The sequence below is a fragment of the Papio anubis genome, chromosome 7 (genome assembly GCF_008728515.1).
Source record: "Papio anubis isolate 15944 chromosome 7, Panubis1.0, whole genome shotgun sequence".
NCBI lineage: Eukaryota > Metazoa > Chordata > Mammalia > Primates > Cercopithecidae > Papio > Papio anubis.
In genome coordinates, this window is record NC_044982.1 from 129,742,917 (window position 1) to 129,761,345 (window position 18,429).

Here is an 18,429-nt window from a genome sequence, read left to right on the forward strand (position 1 = left end):
GGATTTCCTTAGTTGAACACAAAATAATTGCTGAAGAATTTTTAACAATGTTACTATTCTTCTATCATTGATACAGTAATTACTTTGAGTGTCCATCCTACAGTATTTATTTTTTCTCCTAGTCTATAAATATACCCTGGAGTGTGCTTGTGACTGTCAGTTAAAGTATTTGCAGTCATTGACTGTAATATCTATGTCATTCATTTGACAATGCATTTGAAAAATTAATTTAGACTAATGTGTTGTTGCAGCTGAATTAATTTTAATGGATTTTCTGGGGTTTTTAGTTTAAATATCACTATAATGTATCTATTTACTTTTAAACTTTTTATTGTGAAATGTAACACATAGAAACATACATAAAATAGATGTCCAGTTTAATAAATTATTATAAAGCAAACATCAGTGGAACTACCATTGCAGGTCAAGAAGGTCAAAGAATAGAGCGTTGTCAGCTTGTCAGAATCCCCTTAAAAGCCCCTTTCCAACTATAACTCCTTCCGTTACCACTAGGGATAACCATAATCTTGATTTTTTTTAATAGCATCCTTTTCTTTACTTACTAATTTATATTTTATTGAGATGGAGTTTCACTCTTGTCACCCAGGCTGGAGTGCAGTGGCACAATCTTGGCTCACTGCAACCTCCGCCTCCTGGGTCCAGGTGATTCTCCTGCCTCAGCCTCCCAAGTAGCTGGGATTATAAGCATGTGCCACCATGCCCAGCTAATTTTTGTAGTTTTAGTAGAGAGATGGTTTCACCATGTTGGCTAGGCTGATCTCGAACTCTCAACCTCAAGTGATCTGCTTGCCTCAGCCTCCCAAAGTGCTGGGATTACAGGCGTGAGCTACTATACCCAGCCTATTTCTTTACTTTTTTTTTTCTTTTTATTTTATTGCCCAGACGGGAGGTTTCACCATGTTGGCCAGGCTGGCCTCTAACTACTGACCTCAAGTGATCTGCCCACCTTCGCCTCTGAGAGTGTTGGGATTACAGGCGTGAGCCACTGTGCCCAGCCCATTTCTTTACTTCTTAATAGTTTTATCTCCTATGTGTGCAGCTCTAAACAATATAGTTAAATTTTGCCTGTTTTTAAGCTTTGCATTACTTTTAATAGCAAAAACCACAGTTACTTTTGTATCAACCTAATAAATAGAATAATATAGTAAAGACTGGTTATAGGCCAGGCTCGGTGGCTCACGCCTGTAATCCCAGCACTTTGGGAGGCTGAGGCGGGTGGATTACGAGGTCAGGAGATCGAGACCATCCTGGCTAACACGTAGAGCCCCGTTTCTACTAAAAATACAAAAAAATTAGCCGGGCGTGGTGGCGGGCACCTGTATTCCCAGCTACTCAGAGGCTGAGGCAGGAGAATGGTGTGAACGCGAGAGGCGGAGCTTGCAGTGAGCCAAGATTGCGCCACTGCACTCCAGCTGGGCAACAGAGAGAGACTCTGTCTCAAAAAAAAAAAAAAAAAAAAAGACTGGCTATAAAGATTCTAATATATGTGAATGCTAATGTATAAGTATAGTAGATCCATAATATAGACATAAGTATTTGTGTTTCTGACTGCAAAAAACACTTTAGTCACCTAAAACATTTAATTTTATAGAAATAATATTTTGTTTTTCAGGTGAAACTTCCACCGATGATGGAAATCATAACTGCTGAGCAGCTGATGGAATATTTAGGTTAGTGTTGAAAAGTGGATTTTATATCTCTTTCAAAACAAACGTTTTCAAAGCTAGTTTATTACCCAGTCTCACCTTTCTGAAGTGCTATTATATAATCTATTTTAAAATTACAATTTTGAATCTGCTAATTAAAAATTTTTATCAGTATGTTACTGTTCTTAGATGGTATAGTCTTCTTTCTGACCAGCATTGAAATTCTGTAATACACATAAGGAATCTAGGTAACGTCTAGAAAACAAGATACATCTTAATCCCAATAAATTGTAGAATGGGAGATGGCACAGAATCGCTGACATTGCATGTGGAAAGTGTTCAAAAATATTGGGTAGACTTGAATCAAAGACAAAGGAGGTGATTTAGAGCAGTGCTACTGAAAGTGTGTGATTCATGGACCTATGCCAGTCTACAAAATGTTAGTTATCAGTCTGCAGTGAGATAGAATCTTCTCCTAGGATGTAAAATATTTACATTAGTAAGCACACTGTTCATTTCAACTGAAATTTTTTATAGGAAAATTTTCTTGTTGAAGGAAGTAATGTATTGAATTGCATTCTTCTCTAAGCTGCTTATTTCTTTTTTTTTTTTTTTTTTTTTGAGACAGTCTCACTCTGTCGCCCAGGCTGGAGTTCAGTGGTGCGATCTTGGCTCACTGGAAGCTCCGCCTCCCGGGTTCACACCATTCTCCTGCCTCAGCCTCCTAAGTAGCTGGGACTACAGGCGCCCGCCACCGCGCCCAGCTAATTTTTTGTATTTTTAGTAGAGACGGGGTTTCACCGTGGTCTCGATCTCCTGACCTTGTGATCCGCCCGCCTCGGCCTCCCAAAGTGCTGGGATTACAGGCCTGAGCCACCGCGGCCGGCCTAAGCTGCTTATTTCAAAACAGACCAGTAATATAGTTTGTAGACTGGCTACATTGAGTTGAACTTGTTTAGAGAGCAGGCAGTTGTACATCACATTGTGGCCTTTTATAATCTGGCAAGTAAGAATTTATATATTTATACTATTACCAAATAGGAAATCTTAATCCGTATTCTTACAGTTTTTTCAGTAATTAAATTTTTATTAAGACCAGGTGTAGTGACTCACGCCTGTAATGCCAACACTTTGGGAGGCCAAGGCAGGTGGATCACTTGAGGTCAATAGTTCGAAACCAGCCTGGCCAACATGGTGAAACCCCTGTGTCTACTAAAATTACAAAAATTAACCGGGTGTGGTGTCATGCACCTGTAAGTCCTAACTATTTGGGAGGATGAGGTGGGAGAATTGCTTGAACTTAAGAGGTGGAGGTTGCAATGAGCTGAGATCATGCCACTGCACTCTAGCCAGGGTGATGGAGTGAGACTCCGTCTCAAAAACAAAAACAAATTTTATTTTTTAAAAATCTTGTCACCTGGGGCCGGGCACGGTAGCTCACGCCTGTAATCCCAGAACTTTGGGAGGCCATGGTGGGCAGATCACGAGGTCAGGAGATTGAGACCATCCTGGCTAACACGGTGAAACCCTGTCTTTACTAAAAAATACAAAAAAATTAGCCAGGCGTGGTGGGGGGCACCTGATGTCTCAGCTACTTGGGAGGCTGAGACAGGAGAATGATGTGAACCCGGGAGGCGTAGCTTGCAGTGAGCCGAGATTGCACCACTGTCCTCCAGCCTGGGTGACAAAGTGAGATTCCATCTCAAAAAAAAAAGAAAAGAAATATCTTGTCCACTGGTTAATTTGTCCGTACCCTTCCAGACAACTAGTTAACTCATTTTTTTGTGAGATACAGACTTAGTGATATAAATGACACTGCAAATTTTAGAAGACTCTTTTTTTATTTTTTTCTTTTGAGACAGAGTCTTACTCTATCGCCCAGGCTGGAGTGCAGTGGCGTGATCATGACTTGCTGCAATCTCGACCTCCCTAGGCTCAGGTGATCCTCCCACGTGAGCCTGCCTAGTAACTGGGACTACATGCACATGCTGCCACACCCAGCTAATTTTTAGATTTTTGATTTTTTTTTTTTGAGACAGAGTTTCACTCTTGTTGCCCAGGCTGGAGTGCAATGGCATGATCTCGGCTCACCACAGCCTCCACCTCCTGGGTTCAAGTGATTCTCCTGCCTCAGCCTCCCGAGTAGCTGGGATTACAGGCATGTGCTACCACACCCGGCTAATTTTGTGTTTTTAGTAGAGACAGGGTTTCTCCATGTTGATCAGGCTGGTCTTGAACTCCCGACCTCAGGTGATCCGCCCACCTCGGCCTCCCAAAGTGCTGGGATTACAGGCGTGAGCCACCGTGCCTGGTCAAGTTTTATTTTTGTAGAGATCAGATTTCACTGTGTTGCCCAGGCTTGTCTTGAACTCCTGGGCTTAAGCAATCCCCCCGCCTTGGCCTCTCAAAGTGCTGGGATTACAGGCATGAGCCACTGCACCCGGCAGGAAGACCCTTTTTTTAGAAAGTATAATTGGAGGCTGGGCGCGGTGGCTCAAGCCTGTAATCCCAGCACTTTGGGAGGCCGAGGCGGGCGGATCACGAGGTCAGGAGATCGAGACCATCCTGGCTAACACGGTGAAACCCCGTCTCCTCTAAAAAATACAAAAAAGTAGCCGAGCGAGGTGGCGGGCGCCTGTAGTCCCAGCTACTCGGGAGGCTGAGGCAGGAGAATGGCATAAACCCGGGAGGCAGAGCTTGCAGTGAGCTGAGATCCGGCCACTGCACTCCAGCCTGGGTGACAGAGCGAGACTCCGTCTCAAAAAAAAAATGGAGCCATCAGGAAAGCAATTATTGAGAGAGAGATATATATATCTTGAGTTCAGAGGAGAGGTCTGGATCAGCACTATACAATTAAAATTTCTGTAATGATAGAAATGTTCTGTATCTGTACTGTCCAGTTCAGTAGCCACTAGCCACATGTGGCCCTCAAGCTCTTAAAATGTAGCTCCTGTCTTGAGCCCAGGAGTTTGAGGCCAGCCTGGGCAACATGGTGAGACCCCATCTCCACTTAAAAATTCAAAAATTAGCCAGGCGTGATGGTGTGCACCTGTAGTCCCAGCTACTTGGGAAGCTGAGGTGGGAGGATTGCTTGAGCCCAGGATTCAGAGGCTGCAGTGAGCCAAGATCACAACACTGCACTCTACCCTGGGCAACAGGGCAAGACCCTATCTCAAAATTGTGTGTGTGTGTATGTGTTTGTGTGTGTGTGTGTAATGTGACCAAGGAAATGAATTTTTAATTTTATATAATGTAAATTAAATTTAATAGCCACATATTGCTACTGGCTACTGTATTAGACAGTACAAGTCTAGCCTGTAAATATGTATTTACAGACAACATATATAAACAGTAGTTAGATTGGGTGAGATCATTAAGGGATGGAATGTAGTAGATTGAAGAGAAAAGGTCAGTAGACTGAGTCCAAGATATGCCAGTGATTAGAAGATGGGGAAGGAGAAAGAGCCAGCATGCTCAGCCAGGTAGAAGAAAAATAGGAGGCTGTGATTTCCTAGAATCCTAATGAAGAAATGTTTCAAGGAAGAGTGAGAGATGAGCTGAATCAAATGCTGATAATAGCTCAAACAGGAGGAAGACTAAAAATTGACTATTTAGCCATAAGGAGGTCATTGGTAACCTTGATGAGAGTATGGGATGAAAACCTGACTGGAAACAAGAGAAAACTGGAAACCCTCACACCTAGCCAGTAGAAATGTAAAATAATACAGCCACTTTGAAAAGCAGTTTGGCAATTTAAAAAGTTAAAGAGAATTACCGTATGACCATGAAATATCATTCCTAGGTATTTACCCAAGAGAAGTGAAAACATATGTCCGTACAACTTGTATAAAAATGTTCGGGCTAGGTGCTGTGGCTTACGCCTGTAATCCCAGCATTTTGGGAGGCCAAGGCAGGTGGATCACAATGTCAAGAGTTTGAGACCAGCCTGGCCAAGGTGGTAAAACCCCGTCTCTACTAAGAACATAAAAATTAGCCAGGCGTGGTGGCACGTGCCTATAATTCCAGCTACTCAGGAGGCCAAAACAGAAGAATCGCTTGAACTCAAGAGGTGGAAGTTGCAGTGATCTGAGATCATGCCATTGCATTCCAGCCTAGGCAACAGAGCAAGACTCTGTCTCAGGGAAAAAAAAAAAATATGTTCAAAGCAGCATTATTCCTAGTAGTCAAAAAATGGAAACAACTGAAATGTCTATCAACTGATGAGCAGATAAACAAATGTAAATTTGTACAATGGAATATTATTCAGCCATAAAAAGGTATGAAGTATGAATACATGCTATAACATGGATGAACCCTAAAACATTTAAGTGAAAGAGGCAAAGTCACAAAAGAGTATATGATTCCCTTTATATGAAACATCCATTAGTCAGGCTGGTGGTACATGCCTATGGTCCCAGCTGCTTGGGAGGCTGAGGTGGAATGATCACTTGAACCCGGGAGTTTGAGACTGCAATGAGCTATGACCATACCACTGCATTCCAGCCTGGGTAAGAGAGCAAGAACCTTATCTCTAAAAAATGAAAATTAAAAAAAACTTGAATAGGCAAATTTATAGAGACAGAAAGTAGTTTAGTGGTTGCTTAGGGTTGGGAAAGAGATCGGGTGAAATGGGGGTTGACTGCTAATGGGTACAGGGTTTCTTTTAGGGAGGACCAAAATGGGACTGGCACAGTGGCTCACACCTGTAATCCCAGCACTTTGGGTGGTTGAGGTGGGTGGTTCACTTGAGCTCAGGAGTTCAAGACCAGCCTGGGCAACGTGGCGAAACCCCATCTCTACTAAAAATACAAAGAATTAGCCGGGTGTGGTGGCGCATGCCTGTAGTCCTAGCTACTTGCGAGGCTGAGGCAGAAGAATCGCTTGAACCCAGCAGTCAGAGGTTGTAGTGAGCAGAGATAACACCACTGCACTCCAGCCTGGGCGACAGTGAGACTCTGTCTCAATCAATCAATCAGTCAATAATAAAATTAGATCATGATGATAGTTTCATAATCCTGTGAATATACTACAAAAAATAATTGAATTGTACATTTTAAGTGGGTAGGTTGTATGGGATGTGGATTATACCTCAAAGCCATTTTATAAAAGAGAAAACTAGAGAAAAGGAGCTGCAGAAAGTACTTTATACAAATAGAAAATCTAGCCTTAGATAGTTCATCCATGGTAATAGGAGGAAAGACAGAACGTATTACAAATAGGTGCAGGTAAGTGGGTGGATGTGGTTGTAGCTAGTCTCTTGAGTGCTTCTATTTTCTCAATGAAATAGGAAACAAAGTCATCAGTTGGGAGTGAGGATGAGGGAGGAGTTGTTAAAAGTAAGAGGGAAGGTATAAAATAATTGCCTAGAGAAATGGGAGAGTGAATGGATTAGAGAGCTGTGGTAGGATTTTGGGATGTTACCTTTGGGGTTAGTGAAACCAGCCAGGATGCTGTTGTTTTCTCAGTCATGTTCAGCTGTACGAGTCCAGGTCTGAATGATGGGAGGCCAGGATTTAACCAGAGCTGAATTTTTGCCTGATGAGTGTGTTGACGAAAGAATCTAGGGTATGTTGCTCTACATGTTGCCAGTGGTGGGGCCAGGGTTGTGCGGTGGGGGATGAGGGGAGTAGTCTAAAGTATGAAGGTGTGTATAGAGAGTGATTATAATCACGGGCCATAGAATTTAAGCTGCGTAAAGAGGAAATGATGTAAGTGTGTGGAAGGAAAATGTAATGAGATTAATGGATTGTAAGTCTCGATTCCTGATACAGCTGAGGAATTTTTGGTAATAATGAAACGTATTACCATGGGAAATGAGTTTCTGAGATAAAGTAGAATAAAAGGTTTTTCTGGGGTGTGTGTGTGTGTGTGTGTGTGTGTTTGAAGCATAACATATTTTCGTTGGAGAAGAGGTCAAGGAACAGAGAGGCAGGGTGTTGGAAGAGACATCCCCATGCTTATTGGAATTACCAAAAATTATGGGATTTGTGTTGGAGAAAGGAGCTAAGAATAAAGGGTATTGGCCTGGAGGTCAGTAGATAACTGCAACAAGGTGGGTAGATAATGGGTAGAATTATCTGAGTTTTAAAACTGAGGAATTTAGGGAGGAAGAGGAGAGAGAATAACCTCAAAGGTAACACCCCAAAATCATACCACAGGTCTCTAATCCATTCACTCTCTCATTTCTCTAGGCAATTATTTTATACCTTCCCTCTTACTTTCAACAACAAGTGGGTACCTATTCCACTTTGAGGCTCACTGGTAAAAGAAGTATGAGAGAGAACAGAACTATCACTTAAGAGAACTGCATTGTCATCAAGACAGAGCCAGATACTCAGATAGTAAGGTGAAGGGAACGTTCAGAGAAGTTGAATATCTAGGGAATTTGCTAATGGAAGACTATGAGTTCCAGAGAACACTGAAATTTGAGATAAGAATTTAGAAGTCATCAGTATAAAAATGGTATTTAAATCTGTGGAAGTTGATAAGATAATAGAGAGAGAAAAGAAGAGGGTCCAGGAATCTCCCCTGAAGTTTCCCAGCGTGTAGAGATTAGGTGGAGCAGTGTTTCAACTTTCTTTTCATTATTGCCATTCTGAGGAGCCTTTATAGACACTTATGTCCTAATGGCTCACTTCAGGACATTTTAATGTAAATATATTGTATGTATTTTTTGGTTTTGGTTTTGTTTTTCTTGAGATGGAGTCTCGCTCTGTTGCCCGGGCTGGAGTGCAGTGGCCGGATCTCAGCTCATTGCAAGCTCCACCTCCCGGTTCATGCCATTCTCCTGCTTCAGCCTCCCGAGTAGCTGGGACTACAGGCATCTGCCAACAGGCCCAGCTAATTTTTTGTATTTTTAGTAGAGACGGGGTTTCACCATGTTAGCCAGGATAGTCTCGATCTCCTGACCTCGTGATCCGCCCGCCTCGGCCTCCCAAAGTGCTAGCATTACAGGCTTGAGCCATTTTGTGTGGGTCTATTGTATGGGTTTTTTTTTGTACTGTGGCCATTTGAAGGCTATAAGCCATTATACTATCTTAAGTTTTTTTGTTTTTTTGTTTTTTTGTTTTTTTTTTGCCACCCACCCTCCTGCACCAAGAACCAGTTTTTGCTCCTTTAGGTGCAACATCACCTCTGCTAAAATGAATGAAGTAGAGGACAGAGAAATAGTGAAGAAGTAGCTGGTAGTAAGATAGGAGAAAAGCCAGGATAGAGTGGTATAATGAAGCCCAGAGAAGGTGAAGATTATTAGAAGAAAGGAGAAAGAGTATTGAATACTGGAGAATACTCCCGTTATGACTTGGCAGTGTGAAGGTTATTGTGACCTTCATCAAACCGTGTCACTGCAGTGATGAGATGGAAATGGAGTGGTGAGTTGAAGAGTGTCTGGGAGGTAAGGAAGTGGAGCCTCAAGGGCAGAAAACTTTTGAGAAGTTTGGGTATAAATGGGTATGGGAAGTGGGTAAGGAGTAGAAAAGGCTTAAAGGAGAACATGTGACTTGTATTGGGCTTTGAAGGATAGTTAGAATCTATGCTGTTGTAAAGAATAAGAAAGGTTGTTTGAGGGCTAGGTGGAAACTATCTTAAGCTCAAGCTAGAGGTGGAAATATGTAAGGCATATTGAAGGAACAGTGTATGAGTCTAATTTGACTATACTTGGTAAATCTGCATGTTGTATAGTTAAAGAAATAGAGATAAGTAGATTGTGGCAAGAGAGTCTTGTGAGCCAGGCAGGAAGTTTGAATTTACTGTAATAGGATGCTTAATCTATTTTAGTTTCCTAAATGGCATAATAAAAAGTTAAATGTAGTTTTATTTTGTTTTGTTTTTTGAAACTGGTTCTCTGTTGCCCAAGCTGGAGTGCAGTGGCATGATCTTGCTCACTGCAACTTCTGCCTCCCAGGTTCAAGCAATTCTCCTGCCTCAGCCTCGCAAGTAGCTGGGATTATGGGTGCCCGCCAGCATGCCTGGCTAATTTTTGTATTTTTAGTAGAGACGGGGTTTCCCGGTGTTGGCTGGGCTCGTCTTGAATTCCTGGCTTCAAGTGATCCACCTGCCTTGGCCTCCCAAAGTGCTAGGATTATAGGCATTAGCCACCGCACCTGGCCATTTATATATAACTATATATAATTTAAGTAATGAGTTACATGTATTTCTGACCCTGTTTCCTATCCAGCTCTTCCATATCCATCCACTCTCCACCCTCCTTTCCTTGTTCTCAGATGGCAGATTGAGTCAAATTGGACTCATTTACTATTCTTTGTTAGGTCATTACCATATATCACCTAAACCTGCACTGAAGAATATAGTAGCCGGTAGGTACATGCGGCTCTCGAGTACTTGAAATGTGGCCAGTGTGAATTGAGATGTTCTGTAAATGTAAAATATACACCGGATTTCAAAGACTTCGTTAAAAAAGAATATCAGTAATTTTAAAATATTGATTGTTGAAATTTTCATATACTAGGTTAAGTAAAATATATTATTAAGCTTGATTTTGCCCAGGTGTGATGGTTCATGCCTTTTATCCCAGCACTTCAGGAGACTGAGGCAGGCAGATCACTTGAGCTCAGGAGTTCAAGACCAGCCTGGGCAACATGGCAAAACCCTGTCTTTACAAAGAATTTAAAAATTAGCCATGTGTAATAAAGCTCACCTGTAGTCCCTGCTACTCAGGAGGTTGAGGCAGGAGGATCACTTGAGCCTGGAAGTTCAAGGCTGCCATGAACCATGTTTGTGCCACTATACTCCAGCCTGGGTGACAAAGTGAGACCCTATCTCAAAAAAAAAAACAAAAAAAAAACTAATTTTACCTATTTATTTTGACTTTTATTAATGTGGCTACTAGAAAATTTAAAATTACATTGAGCTCAAATTTGTGGCTTCCATTATATTTCGACTGGACAGTGTTAAACTGTGCTGCCACTCCATAGCTCTTATCTTCATTCTGGCTCTACTTTCTGTGCTATCACAAGTTGATGCCGTTTACCTAACCTCTTCCCTGCTCATTATCACTAGCACTCTACTTGACTTTGTCTGCGTACCTTCTGAGACAAAATGAGCTCTTTTGCCATGAGTTCTGCAAATGAAGAAATACAGTTGTGGTGGCAGAGAACCGATGAGCAGAGCCATAAGTGCAGAAGTACTAATAGTACAAAGGATGAGATTGGTGGAAAAATAAAGCCATCACAAAATTGTAATGCCTCTATTTTACAGATGAGGAAACCAATGTTTAGAGGGTTAATGTGCTGTCTCCCTCTGGGCACTTTCTATGATTTAAAGAATGCTGAAAGCTCATGTACTCAAAAATATATCCCTCTTACCCCTCTATCATCCCAAAGTGTTTTTGGTGTTTGAAATTTCCTCTACTTGTGTTTTTCTTTCTTTTCTTTTCTTTTCTTTTTTTCCTGAAACTGAGTCTTGCTCTTTTGCCCAGGCTGGAGTACAATGGTGTGATCTTGGCTCACTGCAACCTCCGCCTCCCAGGCTCAAGCAGTTCTCCTGCCTCAGCCACCTAAGCAGCTGGGATTACAGGCGCCCGCCACCACACCCAGCTAATTTTTGTATTTTTTTTTTTTTTTTTAGTAGAGATGAGGTTTCACCATGTTGGCCAGGCTGGTCTTGAACTGCTGACCTTGTAATCCACCCACCTTGCCCTCTCAAAGTGCTGGGACTACAGGCATAAGTCACACACCCAGCCCTTTTCTTGCCTTTTTTAATCCAGCAACATTTTTTTCTTTTTTTTGAGATGGAATTTCACTCTTGTCACCCAGGCTAGAGTGCAACGGCCCAATCTTGGCTCACTGCAACCTCCGCCTCCCGGGTTCAAGCGATTATCTCACCTCAGCCTCCCAAGTAGCTGGGATTACAAGCGCCTGCCACCACACCCAGCTAATTTTTGTATTTTTAGTAGAGATGGGGTTTCATCATCTTGGCCAGGCTGGTTTCAAACTCCTGGCCTCAGGTGATCTGCCCGCCTTGGCCTCCCAAAGTGCTGGGATTATAGGCGTGAGCCACCGCGCCCAGCAATCCAGTAAATATTTACTGAGTATGTTCTGTGAGCTAGTTATTTGGAGGTGTCAACATGTAGTTAATGTGGCTGCATAAGTGTACTTTAACCACGAAAATGTCAGCATGGTATTTTTCTTGGAAAGAGTAATAAAAGAAATAGTTAACACATCTTGGTGTGTTAAATTTATCTAACTCTTAGCTAGGAAAGCCCTGAGGAAGCAGAACATAGGATAGATAACTTTAATAAGGAAAAAGAAAAATTAGTGGGGAAATAGCTAGACCTGGTGTAGCTAAAGAGGTTTGGGAATCACTGGTGAGAGGACTTAGCTATTAGTGACAGTGTAAAAGTAATATTTTAATGGGATATGGGGGAGAAGTGAACAAGAATGGTGTAGGCGAATAAATTCTGAAGGCTCTGCCTCACCAAAAGTAAACTTTACTCAGGGTCAGTCGTGCCAGAACAAATTAATTTTCTAAGCTATTTAGATGTTCTCCTGTTGAGATTGCTCCATTTCTCTGGAGAAAAAAGATGTTTTTTAGTTAAAAAGCAAACACTAGTAGAGGGATTGTAAGAGAAACTAATAATTGCTTTCCTAGTGCCTAGCTGAAGTACCCCAAGGAAATGGGAATTTTGATTGGCAAAGATTAGAAGAGTGGTGAATTTCAATCTGGAAATTTCTGTTACTAGAATATGAGAGCAGAGCCAGACATGGACATGGCTTTTTGGAGGGCTTTGGCATAGAGAAAGAAACACTATAGCCAGGAAGTGTTAGGAAGAGTAATAAAGTAAGGTAGGGGAAGAGATGGAGGGAGAAGGCAGGAAATGAGCAGGAATATGAAACTCAACATAAACTGGAATGTATATTGTGACTTCAGCCATCTGATATTGTTAGTATGATGGTAAGACTGGCATAGTATAAAGTAAGGAAAATAATAGAGATGGTGGCATTGTCTGACTTTGAAAAAATTATTTTATCTTTTGAATATAAATACGCTGTAAAGACAGGTCAATGTTGAAGCATTTTGATTTCTCCCAGAGTTGCCTGTATTTCCTTTTTTCCAAATGTTCACCTGGTATAAGCTAGTAAACTTATGCCAAACTGTCTCTTCCATTTTTTTGGCCTAAAGTAGCTGTCAAATTTTGGTTTCTTGTTTTCTGTTTATCTAGAATATCCCATTAGTAGCAAGGTTATATTAATTCTTTCCTTGAAATTTTTTCTGTTTCTGTATACTGATACTTCACAACCTGATTTACCTGCAAACTGTATCATTCTTTGTTCTCTAAATTAGCCTACATATCAGTGTGCTTTTCCTAAAGCATCAATTTCATCCTTCACTTCTCTACTTAATATAGTATAAAGATCCGTGTGATCTTTTACAGTCAGCCAAACTTATCAGCATATTATTTAGGATTTTCTAAAATCTGTTCAAGTTTACTCATTCAACTGTGTTTGCCACTACTTTACAATATAAATCTTTTGTATTAAATCTTCTTATAAGTTGTCCATGTGACATGATCTTTCTTATATGTGTTTTCTCCATTCATTCTTCCCCTCAAAAGATGCTTTTTCTCCCATTGCCTTTCCAAGTTTTGCTCATTTTTCTGCATCCAGTTTAGCTTTATTTATTTATTTATTTTTTTAAACGATTAGCCAGGTGTGGTGGTGCATGCCTGTAGTCCCCGCTACTCAGGAAGCTGAGGTGGGAGGATCACCTGAGCCTAGGGAGGTTAAGGTTGCAGCAAGTTGTGATCACGCCACTGCACTCCAGCCTGGGCAACAGAGTAAGACTCCGTCTCAAAAAAAAAAAAAAAAGTCTTCTAAAATGTGTAGTCTCAGTTACGTCACTAAGTCTAGATCTCACAAAAAATCAGTTAACTAGTTGTCTGGAAGGGTAGAGACAGATTAACCAGTTGACAAGATTTTAAAAAAATAAAATTTGTTTTTGTTTTTGAGAGAGAGTCTGGCTCCATCACCCAGGCTGGAGTACAATGGCGCGATCTTGGCTCACTGCAACCTCCACTTCCTGGGTTCAAGCAATTCTCCTGCCTCAGCCTCCTGAGTAGTTGGGACTACAGGTGCACAACACCACGCCTGGCTAATTTTTGTATTTTTAGTAGAAACAGGGTTTCACCATATTGGCCAGGCTGGTCTTGAACTCCTAACCTCAAGTAATCCACCCTCCTTGGCCTCCCAAAGCACTGGGATTATAGGCATGAGCCACCATGCCCAGCCCAGTTTAGCTTTTACAGTTCAATAAGAAAAGATAGGCCAGGCACAGTGGCTCATGCCTGTGATCCCAACACTTTGGGATGCTGCAACATGGCGAAACCCCATCTCTTAAAAAAAAAAAAAAGAAAAAAAAAAGAAAATTATATAGGTAGATAATTCAAAGGAAAAAAGTATGTACATACAGTTAATACATAATTTGAAAGATAATACATAGATTTAAAAGTATTAAAATTGTGATCCATATTTTTAGAAGGTTCTACATATATTAAAAAGTTGCCACGTATACCAAAAGGTTATACATATATTTAAAAGGTGATACCAAATAAAAACTCATATATAAAAATACCATCTTTTTAAATGCAAAAAAAAAAAAAATTTTTTTTTTGGGACAGAGTCTCACTCAGTTGCCCAGGCTGGAGCACAGTGGCGCGATCTCAGCTCACTGCAACCTCTGCCTTCCAGGTTCAAACGATTCTCCTGCCTCAGCCTCCCAAGTAGCTGGGATTACAGGTGCCTGCCACCACGCCCAGCTAATTTTTGTATTTTTAGTAGAGTTGGGGTTTCACCATGTTGGCCAGGCTGAACTCCTGACCTCAGGTGATCCACCCACCTCAGCCTCCCAAAGTGCTGGGATTACAGGCATGAGCCACCCAAACCGGCCAGATGCTAAATTTTTTTTTTTTTTACTTCTCAGGGTTGCAAACATTTAGAAGACTGATAATACCCATTGTTGGTGAGGTAATCAGAAATAGTTATATTGGGGCCGGGCGCGGTGGCTCAAGCCTGTAATCCCAGCACTTTGGGAGGCCGAGACGGGCGGATCACGAGGTCAGGAGATCGAGACCATCCTGGCTAACACAGTGAAACCCCGTCTCTACTAAAAAATACAAAAAACTAGCCGGGCGAGGTTGCGGGCGCCTGTAGTCCCAGCTACTCGGGAAGCTGAGGCAGGAGAATGACGTGAACCCGGGAGGCGGAGCTTGCAGTGAGCTGAGATCGGCCACAGCACTCCAGCCTGGGTGACAGACCCAGACTCCGTCTCAAAAAAAAAAAAAAAAAAAAGAAATAGTTATATTGTTCACAGCCATGAAATTTGGTACAACCTTTCGGACCTTTATACATAGTAACGGGGAATGCTGCTGAAATATATTATAAAATGGAAGTAAAAAGTTCAAAAGCACTATAGTATATACATTGAAAAAATATTTGAGGTGATAGGAAAAGTTAACATTGATTCTCTCTGGGTAGGATTGGTGAGTCAACTTTATATGTTAGCTATAACTACAGTGTTTTAACATTTATAAGATCTATTACTTTTGTAATCAGAAAAAAAAAGTTTTTAAAAGGCCATTTTACAATTCTTTTTTTTACAGGAGATTACATGCTTGATGCAAAGCCAAAAGAAATTTCAGAAATTCAACGTTTAAATTATGAACAGGTAATAAACACAATTTTTGTTAAAGTATATAAAGTATATAATTTTAAAGTTTAAATATATACATTGGTCTCTATTAGTAGCTGGCAGCATTTTTCTATAAAGGATTAGATAGTAAACACTTTAGACTTTGCAGGCCACATGTGGTCAGTCTCTATTACATATTCTTTGTTTTCTTTTTTTATACCTCTTTAAAAATATAAAATCCATTTTTAGCTCACAGCCAGATTTTTTCCTTTTTTTCTCTTTTTTTTTTTTCCTTTTTCTTCTCATTTTTTTCCTCAGTATTTTTCCTTTTTTTTTTCTCATTCCATGATGGATCAAACCTAATGTTTTTCTTGAAAAACTGACTTCCAGGTGAATTTGTCATTGATGTATCTTTCCTAGTTTTATTTATATTTTGTAATTAAGTTATGTTCAGGAGAAAGTTGAACAAATGATGTATATGGAATGTCATTAGGACAAGTTTTGCTATTTGATAGTTTCAGTATCCACATTCCTTGACATGTTCTTTAGAGATCCTGTTCTGCATTGTAGGAGGTATCACTAGGTTCAAAATTATTGGTGCTGGAAAAAAGCAAGCGGAGTTTTATTTTCGTCAGTATTCTTCCTTTACTTGGCAAAGACAAGAAGGAATTGGCTTCTTAGAGTGGAAGGAAGTATTAGCCAGGGAAGAAAGAGACATTGTTGGAACCTTCACATTTACTTTCAAAGCAACCTTTTTAACATACTTTCACCAGTATCAAATTTGCAAAAAGAAAGCATAACTCATTTCAGTCTTGCAAAATTTCTTGAATTTAATGTTCAGATAATCTAGTCCTATAGAATTTGAAAAATCAACAAGTTGGCTGGGCGTGGTGGCTCACACCTGTAATCCCAGCACTTTGGGAGGCCCAGGTGGGCAGTTCACAAGGTCAGAAGATGGAGACCATCCTTGCCAACATGTTGAAACCCCATCTCTACTAAAAATACAAAAAAAATTAGCTGGGCAGGGTGGTGCACGCCTGTAGTCCCAGCTACTTGTGAGGCTGAGGCCGCAGAATCACTTGAATCAGAAGGAGGAGGTTGTAGCGAGCTGGAATCCCGCCACTATACTCCAGCCTGGTGACAGAGCAAGACTCTGTCTCATTAAAAAAAAAAAAAAAAAAAAAGAATAATCAACAACTTACGTTGCATCATATCATAAGATACGAAATCTAGGCCAGATGCTGTGGCTCTGTAATCCCAGCACTTTGGGAGGCCAAGGTGGGTGGGTCACTCTCAAGTGTTCGAGACCAGCTGTCCAACATGGCAAAACCCCATCTCTACTAAAAATACAAAAATTGGCTGGGCGTAACGGCGCATACCTGTAGTCCCGGCTACTCAGGAGGTTGAGGCATGAGAAATGCTTGAACCAGGGAGGCAGAGGTTGCAGTGAGCCGAGATTGCATCACTGCACTCCATCCTGGGCAGCAGAGGGAGATTCTGCCTCAAAAAAATAATAATAAGAGGCCGGGGGCGGTGGCTCACGCCTATAATCCCAGCACTTTGGTAGGCCAAGGCAGGCAGATCTCAAGGTCAGGAGATCGAGACCATCCTGGCTAACATGGTGAAACCCCATCTCTACTAAAAAAAAAATACAAAAAATTAGCCGGGCATGGTGGCAGGTGCCTGTAGTCCTAGCTGCTCGGGAGGTTGAGGCAGGAGAATGGCGTGAACCCGGGAGGCAGAGCTTGCAGTGAGCCGAGATCACACCACTGCACTCTAGCCTGGGCAACAGAGTGAGACTCCTTTTCAAAAAAAAAAAAAATAAGGAGAAGGAGAAGAAAGGAAATCTACAGCTAAAGCCAAATTTGTATTCTAAGTCATTTAAATTTTATCAGGGGAATTTGTACCTTAAAACAGTGATATTTAAACATTTTTAGCAATAGAAACCTCTTTTCAAATGAAATCTTATCCACCTTCTAGTATATAAAACCAGTACATGATAAGTATAAAGTGGTTCAATTTATATCATGTATTTATGAAATTTATATCATTTCTTACTGAAATCATGAAGCTATTTTGATTAAAAAGTTAAAATTAGGGACTGTGGATGATAGTTGCAGTCTGATATCAACCTCCAAATTCATCTTACTTTCGTTGCCTAATCCTGAGAAAATCTTGATTGAAATGAGAAAATCCTAATTTTCGTGTTTGCAGGCACCAGGCATGGTAGCTCATGCCTGTAATCCCAGCACTTTGGGAGGCCAAGGCAGGCGGATCACTTGAGTCCAAGAGTGAGACCAGCCTGGGCAACATGGCAAAACCTTATCTCTACAAAAAATACAAAACACTGGCTGGGCATTGTGGCACACGCCCATAGTCCCAGCTACGTGGGAGGCTGAGGTCAGAGGATCGCTTGAGCCCAGGAGGCAGAGGTTGCTGTGAGCCAAGATCACACCACTACATTCCAGCCTGGACAACAGAGTGAGACCCTGTTACAAAAAAAAAAAAAAAAAAGGAAAGAAAAGAAAACTGTTTGCAGCCAGTCACAGTGGTTCGCAGCTGTAATTCCAGGTACTCAGGAGACTAAGGGAGGAGCATTACTTGAGCCTAAGAGTTCAAGACCAGTCTGGGTGTGATATAGGAAGACTGCATATCAAAAAATTAAGAAAGAAAGAAAAATAAAAATGCTTGCAAATATTATCAGCATTTGGTTTAAGTCCATCTTGCAGTCTTAGAATACATTCCCATTACACTGATCAGGAATCTTAAAGAGAGATTGGAAATATTGGCTCAAAGTTGAAACAAAGAATATCTAACAACTGCTTGCATTTCTCATAAACATATCAGGCAAAAAGTACCCTGCTTTTAAAATAAACACTGAAACTCTAAGGTGTTATAATTACATTACTGTTAGTTTTGAAAATAGTGTATGTCAAGCTTATATGGCTGGGCTCAGTCTGAGCTAATGTGTAATGTTCCACAAGTGTGATGTAATAGTGTTCTTTTTTGTATAATTTTACTTGAGCAGACCTCTTCAAATCTAATTTTAGAAAGACCAACACAGAGCTGCAATATTCCCAATTAAAACTCTTTACCAGAAGTTGTAATGTAAGCAAAG

At 40.9% G+C, this 18,429-nt stretch overlaps 1 protein-coding gene across 3 annotated transcripts in view; it reads left to right on the forward strand.

The window, feature by feature from the left end:
* MINDY2 (MINDY lysine 48 deubiquitinase 2) overlaps positions 1-18,429 on the forward strand; it is an 83,592-nt gene that overhangs the window by 15,595 nt on the left and 49,568 nt on the right. For all 3 annotated transcript variants that reach the window (XM_021940611.2, XM_003900991.4, XM_009210283.3), the window contains exons 2-3: positions 1,634-1,691; positions 15,283-15,347. In XM_021940611.2, the coding sequence (XP_021796303.2) occupies positions 1,634-1,691; positions 15,283-15,347 (123 nt within the window). The remainder of the gene's footprint in view (positions 1-1,633; positions 1,692-15,282; positions 15,348-18,429) is intronic.